This window comes from Eleutherodactylus coqui, chromosome 2 (assembly GCF_035609145.1).
Source record: "Eleutherodactylus coqui strain aEleCoq1 chromosome 2, aEleCoq1.hap1, whole genome shotgun sequence".
Lineage (NCBI taxonomy): Eukaryota > Metazoa > Chordata > Amphibia > Anura > Eleutherodactylidae > Eleutherodactylus > Eleutherodactylus coqui.
In genome coordinates this window covers 314259699-314279369 of record NC_089838.1, presented here as the reverse complement: position 1 = coordinate 314279369, position 19671 = coordinate 314259699, and the positions used below count along the sequence as shown (strand labels likewise).

Sequence of the window (19671 nt, the reverse complement as noted above, 5' to 3'; positions counted from 1 at the left end):
AGAGGGGGCACTATTACTACTAGGGTCGCTATGAGAGGGGGCACTATTACTACTAGGGTCGCTATGAGGGTGGGCACTATTACTAGGGTCGCTATGAGAGGGGGCACTATTATTACTAGGGTCGCTATGAGAGGGGGCACTATTACTACTAGGGTCGCTATGAGGGTGGGCACTATTACTAGGGTCGCTATGAGGGTGGGCACTATTACTAGGGTCGCTATGAGGGTGGGCACTATTAATAGGGTCGCTATGAGGGTGGGCACTATTACTAGGGTCGCTATGAGAGGGGGCACTATTACAACTATAGTCGCTATGAGAGGGGGCACTATTACAACTAGGGTCGCTATGAGAGGGGGCACTATTACAACTATAGTCGCTATGAGAGGGGGCACTATTACAACTAGGGTCACTATGAGAGGGGGCACTATTACAACTAGGGTCGCTATGAGAGGGGGCACTATTACAACTAGGGTCGCTATGAGAGGGGGCACTATTACTACTGGAACACTGAAAGGGGGCACTATTATTACTAGGGTCGCTATGAGAGGGGGCACTATTACTAATGGCCTTGTGGATGTCCCTATAAAGCAGCAGACCATGGTGATAACACTGAGGATGGGGCTTCTATATGATACATTTGCAGCAGGTTCTGATCATGTTGCCCTGCTGATAGGTGTGGGTGCTGCCAGTAATAACCAAGCTCAGATGCTGCTGCTGTAGAACTACAACTCTCAGCATGCCCGCACACATCACTCACACATCCCTGGAATCGCTATAACTACACAGAAACATTCAATAACGTGTTTTCCATTTGCTGCGCAGTTACTAGTATAGCGTCCTGATACAAGCCTTGTCACATTGCCAATAAAGTTGTTTGTAAGTCACTTCCCGTTTGCAGCTGCCGTGCCGGATGACGTCACTTCCGGGTCTGAATGGCAACATGGCGGCGCCCAGGGGACACGCGTTGCTGCACCGGGTGTTGGCGGAATGTCCGGTCACGAAAGCCCGAGCTTGCGAGCTGATCTTACCGCACGGGCCTGTGAAGACCCCTGTGTTTATGCCGGTGGGAACTCAGGGCACCATGAAGGGAGTGACGGCCGAGCAGCTGCGGGGCCTGGGCTGTGAGATCTGCCTGGGGAACACCTACCACCTGGGGATGAGGCCGGTAAGCAGGCAGCGGCACTACAACTCCCAGCAGTCTGCAGTAACATTCCAGGCTATCGCAGGCCGTTCGCTCTCTGTCCGCCTGCAGCTTGTAGGTTTTTACTGTCTGAATTAAGTACAATGCTGCCCTCAGAGGGGCGCTCTATGCGGGTGGATGATGGACGTAAAGAAATAATGGCAGCCTGTCCTATTATGGTCCGAATTCATAAACCAAAATCGCCCATAAAAGTCAACGGGAGCGTAAAAGAAATATGGCGAATACGGATATTACGTGTGCGCTGCGTGTTTTACGTATCTCGCCAGGAGACTGAAAACAAAAACACACGGGACACCAGTCGGGCCTCCTCGGATTCCGGCGTCTGACCGTGGAGGCTCGCAGGCGGTCGTGTGGTTTTGTTTGTATTTCCTGCGCTGTCGCTTAGCGATGACACGGATACCCGCGATGTGATGGGCTGTGGCACGCATGCAGCCGCTGACATCAATGGAGGCCGTCCGCACAGAAGCTGCGGTGACATGGCGCATGCTGCCATTTTTCTTCCCCCTCGTAAAATACGCAATTCATACCTGCGGGTGTGAAGGAAAGTTTGAAACCAGATTGCCTTTTGAGGCCCGCGCGGACAGCGATCGCAGATCCACAATTCAAAGCTGGTCCTGAGAGACCTGCCTCGACCGGCGCTCGGGGTTCTGCTTTCCTGCTTCATTCGAGGGGAATCCCCGCGACCAAATGGCGCCATCTTCGGACAAAACTGAACAGCGCAGAACGGAGCCCGTTGACTATAAGGGGGTCCGTTCGCTGTCTGCCTGGCTTTTAGCTGCATGAAAGTCCTGCACGCGGCGCTTTGTCCTCCAGGATTTTGTGCCGAATCGGCGACGGAGGTTCCATCGCAAATGTAAGAGCGACTGAAAATCGGTTCTTTTTTAAAGACTGAAATCCGCCTGTGTGAAGGAGCCCCGACTGTGAGACCCTAGTCTGGGGTCGAAACGCTGCTGATGGCTGTGGTGCGCAACAAAAAGTTTATCTGTCATGGATATGTTTTAAGCTGCGCGTTTTGATGCTGCCTTAAATCATTTTTTGTCTAAACAGTCAGTCGGAGGGGAGGGGCCCTCTCCACACCCCATTAGTACCCTCTCCCAGCGCGATCAGAGAATGCTGATGGGCGAGGATGGCAGCCCAGAGCCCACTGAAGGCTCTCAGGACTACCGCGCAGAGATGCCTTTCAAGTCCTGCCCATGTCGGGGCTTGATGGGCAACATCAAAAATAACTATATGCTGCAATACTTCAGCATTGGAGTATACAAAACCATCTACTGATCACAAGTTCTATTCCCCTGTGAAGATTCAAGAAAAGTCTAAAAAAACCCAAAACTTAATAGTTTTTTTTTTTAAGTTAAAGGGGTTGTCCCGCGAAACAAAGTGGGTCTATACACTTCTGTATGGCCATATTAATGCACTTTGTAATGTACATTGTGCATTAAATATGAGCCAAACAGAAGTTATTCACTTACCTGTTCCGTTGCTGGCGTCCTCGTCTCCATGGTGCCGTCTAATTTTCAGCGTCTAATCGCCCGATTAGACGCGCTTGCGCAGTCCGGTCTTCTTCTTTTCTGAATGGGGCCGCTCATGCCGGAGAGCGGCTCCTCGTAGCTCCGCCCCGTCACGTGCCGAATCCAGCCAATCAGGAGGCTGGAATCGGCAATGGACCGCACAGAAGACCTGCGGTCCACCGCGGGTGAAGTTCCCGGCGGCCATCTTCGCAAGGTAAGTAAGAAGTCACCGGAGTGCGGGGATTCGGGTAAGTACTATCCGGGTTTTTTTTTCAACACATGCATCGGGGTTGTCGCGCGCCGAACGGGGGGCTGTTGGAAAAAAAAAAAACCCTTTTCGGCGCGGGACAACCCCTTTAAATCATTTTTTAAAAAAACGCCTTTTTACCCTTTTTCTATTGAGAATAAACTAAACCCCCCCCATATATTTACTATCGCCGTGTTCATACAAGTCAAAACTGTGAAGGTTGTAAGGAAAAAAAAAAGATGAGTGTCAAAATTGCTAATTTTTTTTTTTGGACTCTTGGCTCCCAGAAATCTGAAAAAAAAAAAATAAAAAGAGGTCTGGGACTAATAAGTACAACTCTTCCCAACCCTCCCCACCACCCCCCATGTCAAACACGGCTCAAACAATGAAAAAATAAGAAACTAACAGGCCCCAGAATACGGCGATGGAAAGCAACTTTTGTTTAGGAAAAGAATCTTGTTTACTTTTTAAAAATGGAAGAACATAAAAAACCCCTTATGTCGTTCTAACTGCACTGCGGACGTTCTTAAAACTAAACCCACAAAAAGTGCCATAATAGGCTTATTTTTCATTTTTCCACACTTAAGAAGTTTTTAAAAAGTTCTTCCATCCATTATCCGGTACATTCAGTGGGCCCTCGTACAGCCGTGTCAATGGAAACATTAAAAGTTTACGGCTCTTGGAATGTGGGGACAAACAATAAATAGAAGTGCTAAATCTCTGGTCCTGAAGTGGTTAAGGACACAGCGCCCCCTACAGGCACTGGTGGAAAATCTGATATAGCCCCAAGGTTTAGTGATTTCTGCCTATGGACTGAATGAAGTGGCGATGAATGTGCAGCCTGCTCCCCATATCCAGTGGCCGTCGCTCACAGGAGAAGCCACAGCGGGGTTGACAGCATTTCCTAATTACATGCTGTCAGTGTCTCTGGTGAGCTGAAGAGTTAGATCATCTAATACGGACACACTGAGCCGCTAGCCAGATCGGACGCTGCATCACATGGTCGGACGCCATTCGCGTGTCGCTGAGCTGCTGCAGATTTTGGTGTAGATTCGCACCATGAACGATGACAACATTCACAGCCCATCAGTGACACGTGAACACGCTAAGGGACCTCTCTACCCGCAGCGACTGGTTGTAGCTTCATGCTATAAGTTCTAATTGATGTCAGGTTTTTTTAACCACCGTCTCCTCCTAACGGTGAATAAGCGTGCAGCTGCATACTTGCTGGATTTTTACGCGATTGCCTAGGTCTTGATGGACAATTTTGGTCCGTCATACAGACCAATATAGGACATGCTGAGATTTTTATTTTTTGCACACGGGCGTCTTTTTTTTTTTTTTTTGCTGCAGAACCCGGAGCGTGCGTCCGCACCGCAGATCTGCAGCAAATACCGTCCATACCATGGGAAATTGATTGAAATCAATTGGGATGTCCACTTGTGGAGGAAAAATCGCAGTGTGCGCCATTTTTGCGTGGATTCCGGACAGAGGCTTCCATTGAAGGCAATGGAAACCGTCCAGCTCGCGGCCCTTCCATAATGACATTGTGGAAAAGTCGCAGGTACTCGTGTAATCGCCTAGCGACGGCGTGGGAAAAATAAACATTAGTAAAAAAAAAAATCTGTAGTGAGCGGTGCAGACCATTACATGATTAATCAGCGCTGGCCAGTCAGACCAGTATGTAGTGTGTTACTAGTGCAAAGTGTAGTTCATGTAGGCAGAGAAGCACTGCGGCCATCTTGGTTTCTCCAGGACCGCCGGGTCACTTTCACCTTTCTGTTCGTCAGTCCTGAGTGTTACGATCGCCCTCCCTCTATGGAAAATAGTTCATGATGAGCATTAATTATCCTTTGTGCTTCTGTTCCTGCGGCCCTCCATCCGGCACATAATAACTTGGAACCCATTCTTGTTTTTGTTTGTCAGGGTCCGGAAATAATGAAGAAGGCGAACGGCTTGCACGGCTTTATGGACTGGGATCGAAACCTGCTTACAGTAAGTGTGGAAGTAATGTCAGTGATTGGCTGCGGCAGTCCAAGGCCTCATGTCCACGGGCATAATTGAATTGTGGAATCCGCGCGGATGATCCACAGTTGAATATGCCCATAGACTGTCATTGGGCAGCTGCAGGTATTTAAATACCTGTGGATGTTTTTTTTTTTTTTTTAACCTGGCGTGCTAATTGCACATGTGGGGAAAAAAAGCAGCATGCTCCATTTTTCTGTGGATCCCGTGGGAATGGCTTCCATTGAAGTCAATCAAAGCTGTAAAATCCGTGGGAAAGCAGGATATTTAAGACCAAAAAATAAAATAAAAATGCAGTGCGCATGCGCCAGACGCACTGGATGCATCCACCATACTGAAGAAAGAAGATCCGTCTGTCACGGAGGAGACCCGCACTGGATCCAGAGAGGTAAGAAACTGACTTTTCATATCCATGTCTGCGGACATGAGTGGATTCTGCTGCAGATTTCTGCACTTGGAATCGGTGCGTGCCTGCGGACATGAGGCCTTAGATGGCCCTTCACACTTGACAGCAAGATGAAAACAGCAGGTAAAAGGTGTACAAAGGATGAAGTATGAAACGCCACTCTTAACCCCCTAGTGGCTGCCAATACACCTTTTTACTGACATCACTAATGGGCTTTATACCCACACATACATCTTTTTAAGGCGGTAACTTGGCTGACTGACAGCCAGGCTCCTGCTCTAACAGCCAGGAGAGGAGAAAGCTCAGATCCTGTCAGTTTTTCCCTTTTTTGCAACTGCAGTAAGATGACAGGGAAGGGGCTCTTTCTGTCACCCATTGGCACCCCACAGTGCGATCGCAAGCTACCAGTGGGTTCCCATGGCAGCTGAAGGCTTAACAAAGGCCTCCATGTCGGTCATGTACCACAGCCTATTAGGTCCTGTCTCTGGCAGAGTCTGATGGGCTGAAGTAATAGGCTTAGTACAATGCACTACATAAGTAATGCAGTGTATTATCCTAACAATCGCATCTTCAAGCTCTCTTGAGGGACTAAAAATAGTATCAAAAGACTTTTAGTAAAGCTTACTTTAAAAAAAAAAAAAAAAAAGTCCAGTAAAAAACAGATAAGCATGATTTTTGACACAAAACCCCCTAATGACGCGGCCCTTTTTTTTTTTAACGTTTTCGTTATTTCCTCCCCCCTTTTAAAAAATTGTAACTCCTTTATTTATCAATCAGCGTAGCTGTATGAGGGCTTGTTTTTGGTGGGACGAGTTGTATTTTTTAATGGGGCTATTTAATGTACTGAAAAATGTAAAAAAAATTCTAAGTGGAGAGAAATGACAAAAAAAAAAAAAATTTCGCCATGTTTTGTTGCGTCTTGTTTTTATGCCAGCTACGCACATAAGTCTCACTACCTTCATAGGATCACAGGCAATGAAAAAATGTTATTTATCACTCGTGGTGAACACCAAAAAGTAATTCCAGAATTGCTATTATCCTTTTGTTTTCTCCCAAACGTCCCGTGTGCCTCCAACTGGCACCAATAATAAAACTACAACTCTTCCTGCAAAAACCGCTGCTGGAAGAATAAGAATGTCCTTGGTCTTAGAATGTGGCGATGCAGAGTCAGTAGTTTGTTTTTTTTGTGTAAAGTGTCTATTTTATGCTATAGTAGTAAAAATATAAAATTTCTCAATTAATCTAGTATCGCAGTAATCGCACCGATCCAGATAAGTTATCAGGGTGGTTTTACTGAACGGCGGACGCTGTAAAAACCTCAAGGAAAAATGGTGGAATTTCTGAGGTGTTTTTCCATCTCCCCACCCCAAAAAAAGTAATAAAAATCATAGAACACATTATACATATATACATAGAACACGGTACAAAATACAACTCGTCCCCAGAAAAACCTGCCTCATATGGCGATGGGAGAGAGTTATGGCTCTTGCAATATGACTGAAAATTACTTGGTCCTTTAGGCGCTAAACAGGCTGGTTAATAAATGTGCCCCGAAGTGTCCTCCTTTAGGCTAACTTCACACAAGCCGTGAATCATGCCCCCATATCGCGCTCCCCACCATGTGAAATTCCCATGGATGCGAGGCAATTTCATATCAAAACAGGCTCGCATCGCCTCGTGGATGTAGGGATCCTCCTGCGCACTTGTCAGCTGCGGTAGAGGATTGCGGAGTGCCTCCCATTGGGAGACCTCTCATCGCACCTCGTGCACCTAGCATGTGGTGCGATGCAAGGGCACGCACAAGATAGAACATGCTGCGATTTGTTTCCCACATCACGGTGCCATACAAGAAAACCTCGCTATGACCCCATTCACAAATCTTGCGGAATTTTAGTGCCCGTGTGAAGATGTCCTTGATTTGTGGAAATAATACCTAGAAACTCGTATTTATGGCTATAAGTGATCCCTGCTTGCCTTCTGTCCCCTCGTACGTTTGGCATGGGAGCTGTAGGGAGCGTTGCCTCCCAAGAGGTGACTGAGCTGTATGTAGAGCAGCTGGCTGGTGCACAGCACTGTATAATAGGGCCTGACCTCATAGCGACTCTATAGCGCCATCTATTGATCCACTTTCTTACTATAAATGAGTGAATTTAGTTCCCCGACTCGCTATAGGATATGTCAGACATTGGCATGCAGTAATCATTGGCTTGTCATCTGGTGGCAGGACAGCGGTGGCTTTCAGATGGTGTCTCTGGTGAAGCTGTCTGAGGTAACAGAAGAAGGAGTGCACTTCACCTCTCCGTACGATGGGAAGGAGATCCTCCTCACCCCGGAGAAATCTATTGAGATCCAGAATGCGCTGGGTAAGTGACATCTCCACGTCGCAGGCTCACCTTCGTGTCAGGGCGCGGGACGCTGTTGGGGTAACGCTCTGGATATGTGCATGTGGCCTAAATCTGTGTTGGCAAAATCTAACTTGGGTTTCAGAAATCTAAATAATGGTCTTTTGATGCTGATTTCTTATTTTAATATGTGGATTTGCCATAGAGTTCCAAATCTGCATGAAATAAGGGACACCACTTTCTTCATAGAATCCTAGAATGGTAAAGTTGGAAGGGACCTCCAGGGTCATCGGGTCCAACCCCCTGCTCAGTGCAGGATCACTAAATCATCCCAGACAGATGTCTGTCCACCTTCTGTTTGAACACTTCCATTGAAGGAGAACTCACCACCTCCTGTGGTAACCTGTTCCACTCATTGATCACCCTCACTGTCTAATATCTAATCAGTCTCTCCTCCCTTTCAGTTTCCTCCCATTGCTTCTAGTCTTTCCTTGTGCAAATGAGAATCGGGCTGATTTCTTCACAATCCGCGGGGTATGACCTATGCCACACATTCCCACAGTGATATGCCCATTCTGGCCCTTAAACGCAAGCAAATTTTGCATCGAAATGTGTGTAAAATACTCGGTGAGCATACTCTTTGTGCCTCGAACAGCAGGCTTTTTGTACACAGACCCTGGGAGTACCGCAGTCCCCAACTAGGAAACCAGTGAGCCAATAAGGGAGGTGGGGGGAGGATACCCGTTGATCATGCCATAGCCTCTCTTGACCGTTCCTCTGATTCCAGCCATTATCACATTCTAGGCTATCATTAGACAGTAGGCAGTCCGAGACACATAGCTGGAAAATAAGTTGCATTAATAGCCACCGTGAAAAAAACAGTAATGTTGATTATTAAGGGGTTAAAAGAAGACTCCAGACATAAACCCGACAGTGTAGTATGCCTATTACAGCACCTAAGGGTGCGGGGCATGACACAGCGAGAGAGTCCTTTTGAAGGCACTTTTTGCCGTTTTGTGTATACAGCTCCTATGCCGACATTTGTCATCTTGTTTGCAGACTACAAACAGGCTGTGTGTATAGTTTCATCCTGCAGGCATGTTTTACTCTCCTGCTTGTTGCTAGCCTTGACTTCAGCACTGTAGAGCCCAGCAGGTTACATATCGTTGAGGTAGCTTCTGAGATGGCAGAAGTCCCTGCTTGCAGGTTATGAGAGAAGTAAAATGTAGGAGACGCTCACACAGGCTAAAGTATTGAGAGAAGGGAGAGAACAGAGAAAGTAGCTTCATGGGGAACTGAGCTCTGAACCTGCAGCTGCACAAGCAGACATTCCAAGAAGCAGGTCTTAGAGATTAGTAAACAGTGTAACTGAACACACTCCAGGTAAAGACTGCTTTCTCTTATCCTCCCTGTTGTCTCCTCTCTCAGGATCCGACATCATGATGCAGCTGGATGACGTGGTGAGCAGCACCATCGCAGGTCCTCGTGTGGAAGAAGCCATGTACAGGTCAGGATGAGGTTATACTCACACTTGTATGTATTCATATCCATTCGGCGTATAATGTCTTTTATGCACTTTTATGGCTTCAGATCCATCCGCTGGTTAGATCGCTGCATCACCGCCAATCAGAACCCAGAGAAACAGAACCTGTTCGCCATCATTCAGGGAGGACTGAACGCTGAGCTGCGCAAGAAGTGTTTGGATGGTATGTTGGCTTTCAACGACGTAAAGATGACATGTTATTAATTTATGTGCCCATGTGTTATACTCCAGAGCTGCATTCTTAACTCTGCAGGCTTAAGAGCTCAAATCTCCCTGCATACTCTGTTGGCTCTGCTCATAGTTTACTCTCATAATTGACATTCTGGGAGTTGTAGTCTCTGGAGCACAATACAGATGTAACTCTGAATTAAGGCTCCGTCACTCTAGCGTATTTGGGTCCCTGTTAATTCAGATAGCACCTCGCCCCACAGGCTATATTAGGTCTCTGCACACTGGCGTTTCTTTCATTCAGGCCGATGGCCCACATTAATTATAACAAATTATATCCTATTCTTGTCCATATCATGGATAAGAATTACAACATGCAAATACATGTCAATGTGCGTGCCGTCTGTATGTTGGACAACACAGAGAGGTGTCCGATGCTAGTAGCACCCAAGCCCCTTGGGGGCAACTTGGACACACATCAAGTGTGTCGACAGCTTTAAAGGGGTTGTCCCGCGGCAGCAAGTGGGTCTATACACTTCTGTATGGCCATATTAATGCACTTTGTAATGTACATTGTGCATTAATTATGAGCCATACAGAAGTTATCAAAAGTTTTTCACTTACCTGCTCCGTTGCTGGCGTCCTCGTTTCCATGGAGCCGACTAATTTTCGCCGTCTAATGGCCAAATTAGCCGCGCTTGCGCAGTCCGGGTCGTCTTCTTATCTCAATGGGGCTCCGTGTAGCTCCGCCCCGTCACGTGCCGATTCCAGCCAATCAGGAGGCTGGAATCGGCAATGGACCGCACAGAAACCCTGCGGTCCACCGAGGGAGAAGATCCCGGCGGCCAATGTATGTACACAGTGACTCCACCAGCAGAATAGTGAGTGCAGCTCTGGAGTGTAATACAGGATGTAACTCAGGATCAGTACAGGATAAGTAATGTATGTTCACAGTGACTCCACCAGCAGAATAGTGAGTGCAGCTCTGGAGTATAATAGAGGATGTAACTCAGGGTCAGTACAAGATACGTAATGTATGTACACAGTGACTACCAGCAGAATAGTGAGTGCAGCTCTGGAGTATAATAGAGGATGTAACTCAGGGTCAGTACAGGATAAGTAATGTATGTACACAGTGACTACCAGCAGAATAGTGAGTGCAGCTCTGGAGTATAATACAGGATGTAACTCAGGATCAGTACAGGATAAGTAATGTATGTACACAGTGACTCCACCAGCAGAATAGTAAGTGCAGCTCTGGAGTATAATAGAATAATACAGGATGTTACTCAGGATCAGTACAGGATAAGATATGTATGTACACAGTGACTCCTCCAGCAGAATAGTGAGTGCAGCTCTGGAGTATAAAAGAATAATACAGGATGTAACTCAGGATCAGTACAGGATAAGTAATGTATGTACACTGTGACTCCACCAGAAGAATAGTGAGTGCAGCTCTGGAGTATAATACAGGATGTAACTCAGGATCAGTACAGGATAAGTAGTAATGTATGTACACAGTTACTCCACCAGCAGGAAAGTAAGTGCAATTCTGGAGTATAATACAAGATGCAACTCAGGACCAATGCTATTTACTCTACAGTAATTTATTTGTTAATGTTATATATGGGATTTTTTGACAATTTTTTTTGTGTGAGCATTTTAATAATTAAACAAATGATTCTGCGCCTCAGTCACATCTTTCCATTATCCGTCTGTTGAAGTGAAACTTTTAGCATGTTGAGAAATCAATTCAATGGACATCTGCTATTTTAATTGGTCGTAAATGGCCATGTTTACTCGTAAAGTGGAGCAATTCTCATTAGTGCTGGCCATATGGTAAATGTCCATCCTTGTACACTGCTTCCTTTTTATATTTGTATGAGTTATATTGCCCGGTATCCCTTGATGGCTGTTTTACTCTCTCTTTAAATTCTGGCCTCCTGATGTTCTGGGGTCTCTGCGGTCCTTGATGTTCTGGATCTTTGTAATACTTGCAGTCAGGCCTCGCGCTGCTCTGTGGTTGCTGACATCCCTGATATCCTGGCTCTCTCTTTTTGAATTTTGCCTCATGCTGTCTTGAGGTCTCTACGGCCCTTGATGTCTTGGCTCTTTTATACTCATTCTTAAGTTGTTGGTCACGTTGTTTACTTGTCTCCCTCGCTTGCAGTAGTGTTACTTTCATTGCTTTCTCCTGGACTTGTCCAATGGGTTTCTGTTTTTTTGGAGGCATTCCGGATCAAGTCTAAATTATTCACCACACTCAATCACAAAGCAATAGGCCTCATCTACTGAAACTGCGTTAAAAAGTGAAAAAGAAAAAGTTTGTTGTACATAGAAAGCAATCATCATTCTTTAACCCCTTAGTGCCAAGCAAGCCTCTTTGCGCCTTAGTGACGCGGCCAAATTTTGGAAATCTGACACGTGTCACTTTAACATAAAATAACTCTGTTAAGGTTTTGCATATCCCAGTGATTCTGACATTGTTTTTTTCACCACATGTTGTACTTCATTTAGGTGGTAAAAATAGACCCATAGAATTCGTTTGTATTTATTAAAAGTGCCAATATTGGGAACATTTTGAAAAAATTGTAATTTCTTTTCACAATTTCAACTGCAATATCTCAAATGTGTGAACATACTGTACAAATTTTTGATGAGGTATATATTTCCATCAGTTTACTTTATTCTGGATGCACATTGGAAAAACTTTAGTTTTTTTTTAACCATTTAGGAGACGTACAAATTTAACTTAAATTCAACATTTTGAGGAGCACTTAGTTTTTTCCTACACCAAATTAAGATTGCAAAGGCTCATAGGTTTCAGAATGATAGATACCCCCACAATTGACCCCACTTTGAAAAATATACCCCTCAATGTATTCACTGAGGGGGGTTAGGAGTATTTTGATGCCACAGATTTTTTTCAAGAGTTAATGCGATTTAGAGGAGAAAAAAAGAAAATTTTAAAGACCTATTTTTTCTAGGGATGTACTGCATATATTGACCCCACAGTTTTTGAATGAATCTAAGCAAAGCAGAAGGAAAAACTTTTTGGCAATTCTGTCATATTTTAAAAACATTTTTTTTTTTTTGTACACATGAAGACTTTTACCCCAAAATGGATCCCCGTTTGTCCCGTGTTCACAAACATACCCATTGTGGCCCTGATCTACTTATAGGACACATGGCTAGGCCTATAATGGAGGGAACACCCGTTGGATTTCAGGGCACAACTGAATAAATTCCAGGCCCAATTGCTCACCTGTGCAGAAAAAAAAAATGCCCCCCCACGCCCCTCCCAACATGAAATCTCCGGGCTCTCTGCTACGTTTGGTAGCCGGGAGCAGGAAGATTTTAAATTGCTCTAAAATTTTTAATTTCCTGGGCCTCCTGGAAGGAGCAGAATGCTGAGGGACATCGCGGAGGGCGGGGATGAGTACTTTTAGCTCTCCTCATGGATCCGATCCGTGAGGGGAGCTGAAACTTTAACTTTTGTTAACTTTCTGTTTACTTTTACGTAAACAACGGCTCACCACAGCCCCCCATGACAGCTCCATGTTGTCGGCTACCTCTGACAGCAGGGAGCTGTCACGTCCACAGCCCATGTAGCTTTAGCTCTTTAGTGGTGTAGTTTGGATCATGAGGAGAATGTGTTGCAGGTTTTCTTGAGATCCCTCAAGGCATGTAGAAACCGAAATATTATTCTAAATAGGCCTCAAATATAAATATATAACTTTTTGCAATAAGGATTCGTTCTTATACAGAGCTCCAATGGCCCTGCATAGATATAATGTTAAAACATCCAATTTTGTCACCCTACAGCCAGTACTAAGTTGAGCTATGTGGGCTTATTGGAATACTAATTATATTGAACTCCATAATAAGCCAGTATGCAGTGAGCTCCCCCTATGGGTGACAACAGGCAGTCAGAATTGTATAATTTAACTCTGTCTATGCATGGAATTTGGAGTGCTGTATTAGAAAAAAGACTGCAAAAAGATATATTATAAAAAATGAATCGGCACAGAATTCTGGGTCTAAAACATGATGATAAAAAGTGGAGATTCACCTTAAAGGAGTTGCCCAGTCGTAAACTATTGATGGCCTATCCTTTGGATAGGTCATCATTAGTAGATCGGTCTGCAACCCCCGCTGATCAGCTGGTCCACTTGTACACTGTGCTGATTACGGCAGGAAGCAGGCGGCTCCATTTCCACTGCAGTGGCCAGGCTTGGTACTACAGGCCAAGTTCCCATTGAAGTGAATACCAAGCCTGTCCACTGCAATGGAAACAGATGTCGGTGCATGAACGCATCGGCCGGTGGACAGCTGATCAGCAGAAGTGTAGACTGGTAAGGGAAAAGTTGGTTAGATGTCTACCTTCACTTGGACCACATGATTAGGGAACGTCTTCCTTCCCGTCTTGATCTCCGTATGTGATGTTGAGCTGTTCCTGCTTTTTATCTCCTTCCTACTTTACTGGATCTTTGCATTGAGCCGCTGGATCACATTTAGGTATTACTTGAAACTTGAAATCAACATCTGTAAGTATTCTTTTATCTTCTCTTCCAGAGATGACCAAGCGAGATGTTCCTGGTTTTGCCATCGGCGGCCTGAGTGGAGGAGAGGAGAAGGACCACTTTTGGCGGATGGTGACGCTCAGCACTGACCACTTACCCAGGGACAAGCCTCGCTACCTTATGGGAGTCGGGTAAGGCGCCAAGAAGGTATCGGAATATTCTGCATATTTATCATCTGGCTTGCAACAGGCTTGTGTTGTCCAAGTCACAGTTTTGGTGCAAGTGCTAAGAATGGCAACTTTTTGATTGTTTACCTCAGCCCTGCTACTTTTTAAAAAGTTTGAGGGGCTTCGCATTAGTGGTCTTGGCCACACACGGCCCGTCACATTTACGATAATTTATAGCAGGTACTGCTTTATATTATAGCTGCAACTTGTGTCATTTCTTGGCTGGTGTGGATCACGCATCTTGTGTGCCGGTCTTCCCTAGATGCGACAAACCTATTGAGATGCTTGCACTTCTTAATACATTTTTGTCACACTTACGCCAACCCTAACCTTACTTACATTGGCGCGTGAAATCCTGGTCGCCGCATTGTGCAGTAATCAGCTGAAGGGCTTTTTTAGGACTTAAATATGGGGATCTAATAAGGAAAGGCTTTCAATAGTTGGGACTGACCTCCGCTGGTCAGCACAAAAGGTTCGTGGCTGCCCATTAATATGTGGCAAACACACAGATATGGCTATGTCAGGTATTACAGCTCAGTTCCCTTCATTTTGTTAAGGGGTTTTCCGGGACTAAAGTACTGATGACCTATCCTAAGGATATGTTGTGATTGTCAGATTGGTGCGGATCCGCGGATCGGGACCCCTGCCAATCAGCTGATAAGAGGCTATGGCGCCTGGGTGAGCATTGCAGCCCCTTCTCAGGCCAGTGACATGTTTATCGGTCACACGTCCTGAGAGCAACTCAGTCCCATTCAAGTGAATAGAATTGAGCTGCAGTACCAGGCACAGCCACTATACAGTGTACGACACTGTGCCTGGTATGGGCTGAAGTGACAGCATTGCTCGCTGGAGTTCTGCTATCATTTCAATCAACTGATTGGCAAGGATCCCAAGTGACAGACCCTCGCTGATTATCTATTGATGATCTATTCTGAGGATAGGTCAATAATAATTTAGGGCCAGAAAACCCCTTTCATGGGAGTGAGCCATAGTGTAGGTACAAGCCACTGCTCTTATGTAAACTATGAAGTGGACAGGACTCAAGCAGTAGAGCCGTCTTCTCTTAAGTTTTCTTATCAGTGGGGTATCTGGTTGGACCCACATTGGTCATTAAGTACCCTACTGTGCCCTGATGAGCGGCACGTACGCTGAAACAACGGTCTGTACATGGTTATCTACTCTTATCCTCCCCCCACCCCCCCACAGTATATATGGTATATATGGTAAAAATGGTATAATCTCAGCTAAAGCTGTGCTGATGCATCATGGGATTCATGTGATCTGAAAGTTAAAAATATCAGCCAAAAGATGATGGCTAAGCATCAGACAGGGGGCCGTAGTGCATGGACGTGACTGCAATACACTGAAGGAGACCTCCAGAGTGTGACAGGCAATCAAGTGGGGGGGAGGGGGGATTTGAAAAATGTGTGTTTTGCGGAGTGGCCCTTTAAGAATTGTTCAGTGGTTTCATGCATTATGCTGCTTAGTTAATCGTCTGTCTTCCTCCTTCAGATACGCTACAGATCTGGTGGTCTGCGTTGCTCTTGGATGTGACATGTTTGATTGCGTGTTCCCCACCCGGACAGCCGTAAGTACCCTGTAGCTGCTACGTTATAAAACCTACCTGCTATGTTATTGTTTGAGCTTGGTGGCACGGTTGGTATTGCCACGGCGTTGGTACTACCATGGCACATTGGCAAGCATTGTAGGCAGTTGCTGCAACTATGTGAAACTGCACAGAGGGATAGTCACAATGGATTCAGAACAGTCCATGGTTTTCATTGTTATGTCCCAGGCGAGGATATTGATTCCTATTGAAAGCCAAGTCCACTTCTTAACTAGTTGATGACCTATCTTGAGGATGGGCCATCAGTAGTTGATAGGTGGAGTCTGCAGCTGTCGGTGTGTACGGAGCGGGAGGCTGACCGCTGCATACATGCTGCAGTGCTCCAGGTTGATAATGCATTGAACCCAATGGAAACAGTAACTGCAATACCATCGCAGGCTGCTGCGGTGTGTGCAGAGCGGTCAGCCTCCGGCTCCTTACACACTGCCCGAAAAATGGCTGAGCAGCCAACCCGCACCCCCGTCAACTACTGATATCCTTCAGGTTAGGTCATATATTTGGGGGAGGGCTTATATTTCAAGCCAGCAAAGACAGATGAGAAGGCACAGCGCTTGGGTGGGCAGTGCAGCCCCCTCATTCTAGTGATCAGCAGCGGGACCCCTACTGATCAGTACTTCTGACATGTCACATCAAAGACATCTGAAAGTGCAGCTACCCATTAATGCGTGAACAACCCCTTTAAGACTGCATTTTTTAGGGGAACCATCCATCAACTATAAGCACCATAAAGTAAGTTACGGCGCTTATAGTTTAGTGGACTGAAGGCCGGGAAAGCCTCTTTTCATGTTCACCTGCTCCTCCATTCCTGCGGTGTCCCCTTGGGGAAGTTGGCAAGCACACAGCAGAAGTCTGTGCACGTACCCCCCGGGAGGGGGGAGTGGGGATGCGTGTGCCCCCCGGGAGGGGGGAGTGGGGATGCGCGTGCCCAGCCATCTGCAAAGAGTCAAGCTGCTGTGCACATACAGACTTTGCCAGGGGACACCGCAGAAACAGGGGACCCGACGAGTATGAAAAGAAGCTCCTCGGACTCCGTCGCCTAAGCTTATAAGCACCTTAACTTAGTGTATAGTGATTTATAGTTGGTCCCTTTAATAAGTGCATAGTCCCAATTTTCAGGACCTCATGCAGAACAGTTTGTTGATTGCCGTGAGGCGCAGCCTGTTGGGTTGTGGGGTTCAGACTTGTCTGGTCAGCAATATCTTCGGGTGGGATATAGGATAGTCTCCTGTACGCCCCCTGCAGTATCATCACTTCTCTGTGAATTAATACATTTCACCCTCATTATTGATATTTCAGTCCACCGAACGGCTATCCGCAGCTCTAATCCTCTTCAGTATTAGTTAAGCTAATGGAATTCCAAAGTTGTGTAACTTTATGTATACAGCAAAATAGTTAATTCTGTCATCAATACACCGGAGAGGGGGGTCTCCAGCGACTTGTCTGTATAGAGTATATTTGCCTGAGTCTGATGATTATGCAAAGATGAGCGGCGCTGCTTATCTCCTCCCGCAGCAGCGGTGTATCAAAGATCAGTTTTGTATGAAGTCTCTAAATCTATGATACATACTGCAGAATCTCTTAAAAGCAGAGTAATTAACAGTTTGTCTAAGGTGCCGCCTCGGGTCTGGAGGCGCCTGCCTGCCTCCGAGGCCCTGCCGCCTCGGGCCTGGAGGCGCCTGCCTGCCTCCGAGGCGCTGCCGCCTCGGGCCTGGAGGCGCCTGCCTGCCTCCGAGGCGCTGCCGCCTCGGGCCTGGAGGCGCCTGCCTGCCTCCGAGGAGCTGCCGCCTCGGGCCTGGAGGCGCCTGCCTGCCTCCGAGGCGCTGCCGCCTCGGGTCACAGAGACTCTGCAGCAGCGGAGGTGTGTATTGTTGTACCTCCTGCAATCAATTACAAGCAATATTAGGAGTCTGCCTGCGAAGCTTAGAAGCGTTTATGGTCCGCCACAGAGCTGCAGCTGTCTTATAAGTTAAGTAGGGGCAATTATTTTGTGTGTGTGTGTGTGTATATATATATAATTTTTTTTTTGCGTTTTCAGAGGTTCGGCTCGGCGCTGGTCCCATCGGGTTCTCTCCAGATCAAGAGCAAACAGTTTGCCAAAGACTTCCAGCCCATAGACAAGGAGTGTAAATGCCCCACATGTCAGAGGTAACCTTCTCTTACAGTAATCTGCAGATATGTCATTCATAGCACAAAGATCCGTGTCATCCGTCTGCCGGCTTCCTTTATAGATATTCCCGCGCTTACCTCCATGCTCTATTTAAGAGCGACACAGCAGCGTTGCATCATGTGACCATCCATAATATTGCTTACCAGGTATGTGGAGACAAACACAGAGCGAGATATAGAATATGTACCAAATACAGTATGGGACAGTCTGCTCCTCCCACCTAGGGGTGATAAATACAGTCAGCATGGAGGGGGCAGTGTGATACGGTGTCTGCTCCTCCTACCTAGGGGTGATAAATTCGGAGAAACTAAGTGACATGGAGTGAGCTCCTCCCTCCTGTGGCACCCTGTAGTGGGTGAAGCTATGTGAGTTAGCCCCTCCCTCCTTTGGCACCCTGTATTGGGAGGGGCTATGTGAGTTAGCCCCTCCCTCCTTTGGCACCCTGTAGTGGGAGGAGCTATGGGACACAGGAGGAGCAGCTACACACAGGGTGACATAATAGTGAAGACATAACCTATTTCCTCCCCCCTTTCTCTAGCTGACGCTGATGCGCTCGGTGCAGGAGAGCATTCTGAATGGACGATTCCCGCAGTTTGTGCAGGACTTCATGAGAACCATGTACGGCACCAAGGACAAGTACCCCCGGTGGGCCGTAGATGCCTTACAGACTGTCGGCATCAGCCTTGAGTGACCCCTGGTGGATACATACATGACCTACATTCCTTCTGGATCTTCTCACGGGACATATCTTGCCTGGAAAACGCTCGTATGACAATCTCCGTGCCCACCTGCATGGCAGGAAAATGCCAGTACCTGATCAGACTCGCCAGCGGAGCCCTGCTGAATATTCCAGTGCCGCCAGCTACGCTACACTGATGATATAGTAGGAAAGCTGGGTTATAATGAACATGGCTGCCATTACAGCTCACAGTGGTTTCCAGTCAGCTTTCCAAGACTCCTGAATGTCTTATGTGCCTGCTGATGCAGCAATCCTCCTCCTTTTATTACAGCGGCCCTGGAAAGTGCCAATTACAGCTGTAATGGCGGTAATATTGGATGCCGTGCAGCTTTCCCAGAAACTGATATCATTACATAACAGCTGGTAGTTGGGGACAACCTCAAGGACTTAGAGGGGCATCCAAGGTCATGTCGATCAGTTACTTGAGGAGCTTTATAGCCCTTAGTACCGTATCTATACCACATCCTATCAGTGCTGGCAGCTGCCCGCTGTGCCCAGGCCAGTGGAGGGCGACTTCTCCATTTTATTTTTATGTTTTTCTGCAGTTTTAATATATTTATGACTTTTTTATTCCTTTTACAATAAACCAGATGGCGTCTACGTGTGCCAGTCGGCTCCGGCAACACTGCAGAGTCTAGAAAGTCTGCCGCTGTTTACGGCGTTCGCCATACAGAAAACATAACCTAATAACTTTCTTATCGGGATTAGCACGATTACTGCCATACAAAGTTCACAAATATTGTTTTGGAGTTTTTTTTTTTGTTTTTTTTACATTTTCTCCAACTTTTGCACAATAAAAATACAAAAAAAACCACAAAAAACAATTGAATCCACATTCTAAGACCCAGGACGTTTTTTTTCTTCTATTTCCGGTAATGGAACTCCTTGGTCTTTTTTTTTTCTGGGAAGACTTGTAGTTTTTATTGATACCAGTTTCAGGTACATGTG

General features: G+C 46.3%; 1 protein-coding gene across 1 annotated transcript; it reads left to right on the top strand.

The window, feature by feature from the left end:
- The first annotated feature begins 933 nt into the window (after positions 1-933).
- QTRT1 (queuine tRNA-ribosyltransferase catalytic subunit 1) lies at positions 934-19554 on the top strand. The gene is made up of 10 exons (XM_066593595.1): positions 934-1165; positions 4883-4951; positions 7612-7750; positions 9158-9236; positions 9320-9435; positions 14016-14154; positions 15703-15778; positions 17853-17962; positions 18046-18130; positions 18523-19554. The coding sequence occupies exons 1-10, from the start codon at positions 941-943 to the stop codon at positions 18673-18675; spliced, it is 1191 nt and encodes a 396-aa protein (XP_066449692.1). The 5' UTR covers positions 934-940; the 3' UTR covers positions 18676-19554.
- Positions 19555-19671: the final 117 nt, after the last annotated feature.

Excerpts from the sequence above, each read along its gene's own strand:
- QTRT1 (XM_066593595.1), top strand. The coding sequence starts at position 941 with ATGGCGGCGCCCAGGGGACACGCGTTGCTGCACCGGGTGTTGGCGGAA. Across the intron at positions 1,166-4,882 it reads ACCACCTGGGGATGAGGCCG|GGTCCGGAAATAATGAAGAA; the intron begins GTAAGCAGGCAG and ends TTTGTTTGTCAG. Across the intron at positions 9,237-9,319 it reads GTGGAAGAAGCCATGTACAG|ATCCATCCGCTGGTTAGATC; the intron begins GTCAGGATGAGG and ends TTATGGCTTCAG.